The 4,425-nt window shown below is 39.2% G+C and overlaps 1 protein-coding gene across 1 annotated transcript; it reads left to right on the top strand.

The window, feature by feature from the left end:
* The first annotated feature begins 3,311 nt into the window (after positions 1-3,311).
* On the top strand, positions 3,312-4,163 carry LOC138875211 (uncharacterized). The gene is made up of 2 exons (XM_070154035.1): positions 3,312-3,494; positions 3,633-4,163. The coding sequence occupies exons 1-2, from the start codon at positions 3,312-3,314 to the stop codon at positions 4,161-4,163; spliced, it is 714 nt and encodes a 237-aa protein (XP_070010136.1).
* Positions 4,164-4,425: the final 262 nt, after the last annotated feature.

Genomic DNA, 4,425 nt, shown 5'->3' with positions numbered 1-4,425 from the left:
TCCAAGTCCAAAATCATCATATGAACCTATTGAAACAATCAACTCCCGATTTCGAGGCCATTTAATCAAAAGCCAAATCTTGGTCAACTCTTCCAACTTAAAGCTTCAACATTAAGAATTGCCATTGCAAATCAATCCTAAGCCTCTCAAAAACCAAAACCAACCATACACACAAGGCATAATGTATCATATGAAGCTACTCGAAGTTTTAAACCACCAAACAGAATGCTAAATCTCAAAATCACCGACCATATAGTTATAATATACATATGTAAGGTGTATGCATATGCGTGTGAGATAATATATGAATGGTGAACAAGGATATAAGGAGTAAATATGCGGATGTATTCTCATGAGAGTAATGTATAACTAAGGCTAAATAAATTAACTCAACATATCAAGAATAAATCATCGTGTCAAAATAAAGAATCCTAAGCATGGACAAGATCTCTAGCATGAATAAAGATACCCACGTAGTCATACAAAAATTAAAAGATATCATAGCGAAATTCTAAATGGAAGGATAAATCCAAATCCCGAACCAAAAATCCCAAAAACGCTCTCTTCTCTCTCCTCTCTACTCAAAGGGGTGATCAATAGTGCACGCCGGCGACTGCCCTTCATGGCTTCCATGGCCGGCGTCTAGCCTCCTCCTGAGGTTGGTCCGTCATCTTCCTCCCCCATCCCCCAGCCGTTACCAACCTCTACAAACCCTAATACAAACCCTAATCCACCTAAAACCTATGCGAATTTATTAAACCCTACTGTCATAAATACGCCCATGCAAACCCTAGCTACGCTACCATTGAATCCAGTTGAGTTGCTTCATGGAGAACCAGTTTTGATGTGGAAGAAACAAGAAGTAAAGCAATCCATCATACAACAAGAGATTCAACTTGCAGTTCTTGTGAAATTTTCATATAGGAAGCCTATTATTGGTGAATTACTTAAAATGATTCCTATTCAATATGAGATAAAGGGTCATTGTTCAGTTGGCTTGATTGAAGACAATCATGTGCTAATTAGGCTGTCTTTATTTGAGGATTATGTTCATCTTCTATGAGTGCCAACTTTTTATTTAAAGGCTCAATCAGACATATGGCAGATGCATTGTACAAAATGGAATCCTTGGTGATCACCTGATGAAGAGACTCCAATTGCCATAGCTTGGATTAGCATTCTAGAACTTTCTTAAAATTTCTTTAGTAAGGAATGTGTATTTATTTTAGCTCGTGCAGTTGGTAATCCATTACATGTAGACCTAGCAATTCAAAATGGGACTAGACCTAGTTGTGCTAAGGTAATGGTGGAAGTGAATTTGAAAGGTAATTTCCCTAAATGTATTAAGATTGTTGAAGAAGCTGATGAATCCAGGATAGAAGAGTTTAAATGGATTAGGATTAAGTATGATTATATGCCTAAGTATTGCAAGCCTTGCAAGAAGCAAGGGCATAGTAAGGCAGAATGCTGGGTAATTCATCCTGAATTACACAAGAGATTTAATGAAGATGTTGAGGATCAAGGCAAGGAGAAGACATGTGTGGTGAGCACTGAAGCAATTGGTACAACTGCAAATTCAACAAAGGTTCTGTCAAGTTGAAAGGTGGTTGGTAAGCCTGCTACTAATCATGCCAAGTAGGAATGGATACAAGCAATAAAGAACAAATACCAACAGGATAATCGGGGTCACATTGTTGATAACAAACAAGGTAAGGAAGCTGACAAGGGTAAAAGGAAGGCCAAACTTGAGGAAGTAGAAACCAAGAACAAGTTTAATGCATTAGAGGTTGAGGAAGTTCATCAACCTACTCTACAAATTACTGAAGGCAAAGGTGAGGATCATAGCAATGGTAAGAAGAAGTAACATCGGGAATAGCAATGCAAGAAGGGCCATGAGAAGGAAAAAGAAGGCAATACCGGAGTGTCAAGCCCTAATCCTAAGGCTTCTGGGGTTAGGGTTGGGAAGGATGCTAAATTAAACCAGCTGGAGAAGGTAATCAACAAGAACTTATGCATGTAAAGAAGGAAGCAGTTGAGAAAATGTTAGAAGATCAACATAATGGGAATTTAGCTAAGGCTAATCCTATTATTCCTAGTGATCAAAGTACTGATGAAAAGACTAAACAGAAATCGACAATCGACTGGGTTCATAGAAGGTTTGGAACTAGCAAAGAGGAGCTAAGACAACTCAATTTGACTACAAACCAATCATGTCAACATATTCTGTCTCAAAGTTTTGCAGATTCTGGGCAGCTTGAGAACCTTGATGAGATAAAGTCAACAAAGGTTGTAGGGAGTGATTCAATTGAGGTGGAGGATGATCAACTAGGTACGACAAATATAACAGGAGAAAAAGTGAGGGACACCAGCCCACCTGGCGATAGGCTAGCGACGCCAGGCCTAAAGCCAAGCTCCCCAGGCATTAGGTTGGCAACGTTAGGCCTAAAGCTAGGTACCCCAAGTGTTAGGCTGGTGACGCCAGGCCTGGCGCCAGGTAACCTAGGCGTTAGGCTGGCGACGCCAGGCCTGGCGCCAGGTACCCTAGGCATTAGGCTGGCGATGCCAGGCCTGGCGCCAGGTTAACCTGATGAAGCAACGAAAGTAAACCCTATCCCTAGTGCAACTGGAAAGATTTTGGCCTATGTAGATGGTGTTTTGGTGTATGTATCAGAGAACAAACTCGATGATAAAGTGAAGGTTATGGATGATACAGTAAGGTCAGACCAAAGCATAGGCAATGGAAATGCTGGTGATATCAATAGAACAGATATTTCTGAGAAGATTGCCGCAGTAATTCCAGGGATAGGCAGTGTTTATGAGCAGCAATTCAAATTGATGTATGCTGTTTCTTCTTCTATGGTGAATAGCAATGAAAAGGCTGATGAGCAAGCAATTGTTCCAAGAACATCTGGGGAACTAGAGAAAGTGCCTATGGAATATGGCACAGATCAAATTATGTAGTTGCATCTTAATGTTCCACTGAAGACTCCACTACAACATTTACATGGTTTAGTTACACATAATGTGGCACCAATTGATGAAGACTTAATGATTAAAAATCCTATGGAGGATGAGGGAGATGATGAATCAACAACAGAAAACCTCAAACAGGTGGCTAGGGATGGGGATCTATCACCTACAGCTAGTGCTAAAGGAGGTGAGAAAACAAAGAAGAATCATAATAAAGAGTCACAACAACCTTCAAGAATTATGCTCAGGAGGACAGCTTCTCTATCTAAATGATGATCAAAATATTTATATGAAACATAAGGTCTGTGAATACACAACGGGCCTTTCCTAGGGTGATCAACATGAATAGGGAGAATAACTTTTGTGTGGTTGCATTGATGGATCCTTTTCAAAACAAGAGACTCGTTGATAGATATAGAAGAAGGTTGAATATAGAGACTGCTTATGCAAATATTAATGGGCAAATATGGTTGTTCTTTGATGCAGTGGTGGAATGGGAATTAGTGGAGGATACTGAGCAACAGGTGACTATGAGAGTGCTTTACCATGACCTAGGGCAACACATGATGATGACATTTGTTTAAGCAAAATGTTCAGGAATGGAGAGGTTCGAATTGTGGGATCACTTGTATTACTTAGAAAGTGATATGAAATTGACATAGTTGGTAGGAGTGGATTTTAATGTTATATTGCATGAAGATGAGAAAAAAGGAGGACTACCTGTACACCCTCCTGAATATGAGGATTTTGTATTTTATGTAAACTCTTATGGTTTGTTTGAGCAAGGATACAAAGGAAGTCCATTTACATGGTGGAATGGGAGATATAATATTGCGTGTATATTCAAAATATTGGATAGGATCATTGTGAATTTGTCATTTCAGAACATCTTGCCAACTATTGAAGTTGAATATCTAATCAGAACTGGATCAGATCATGCACAATTGTTAATGACATGTGGGGAGCAGACCACCAATGTTGTCAAGCCTTTCAGGTTCTTGAACTTTTGGACTAAACATGCTACATTTATGGATGTGGTGAGGCAGAATTGGGAAGCTGATTTCATAGGTGACCCATTTTTTATGTTCAAGCAGAAGCTCAAGAGGGTGAAGGAAGCACTGTCTAAATGGAATAGGGAAACATTTGGTGATATCTTCAAGCAGTTGGCTCTTTTGGAAGACATTGCTAGGTGAAAGAGATGTTGCTTTAAGAAGAGCTTACAATTGAGAACAGGATTGTGCTTTAAAAGGCTCAATCTGAGTTGAAGAAATACTTTAGTATTGAGGAGCAGTATTGGAAGTAAAAAGTTGGGATGACTTGGTTTGCTGAAGGAGATAGGAATACAAGATTCTTTCAAAATCATGTCAATGGTAAAAGAAAGAAATTGCATTTGAAGAGGATCAAAAGTGGACTTCTATCAAAAATAGTTCACAAATGAAGGTGATACATTTGACT

This window comes from Nicotiana sylvestris, chromosome 8 (assembly GCF_000393655.2).
Source record: "Nicotiana sylvestris chromosome 8, ASM39365v2, whole genome shotgun sequence".
Classification (NCBI taxonomy): domain Eukaryota; kingdom Viridiplantae; phylum Streptophyta; class Magnoliopsida; order Solanales; family Solanaceae; genus Nicotiana; species Nicotiana sylvestris.
This window is presented reverse-complemented; position numbering and strand designations above follow the sequence as displayed.

What these genes read in the sequence shown, in the direction of transcription:
- LOC138875211 (XM_070154035.1), top strand. Translation starts at nt 3,312, where the DNA reads ATGAATAGGGAGAATAACTTTTGTGTGGTTGCATTGATGGATCCTTTT. An exon ending in TGGAGGATACTGAGCAACAG is followed by an intron (nt 3,495 to 3,632) that starts GTGACTATGAGA and finishes AAATTGACATAG; the next exon opens with TTGGTAGGAGTGGATTTTAA.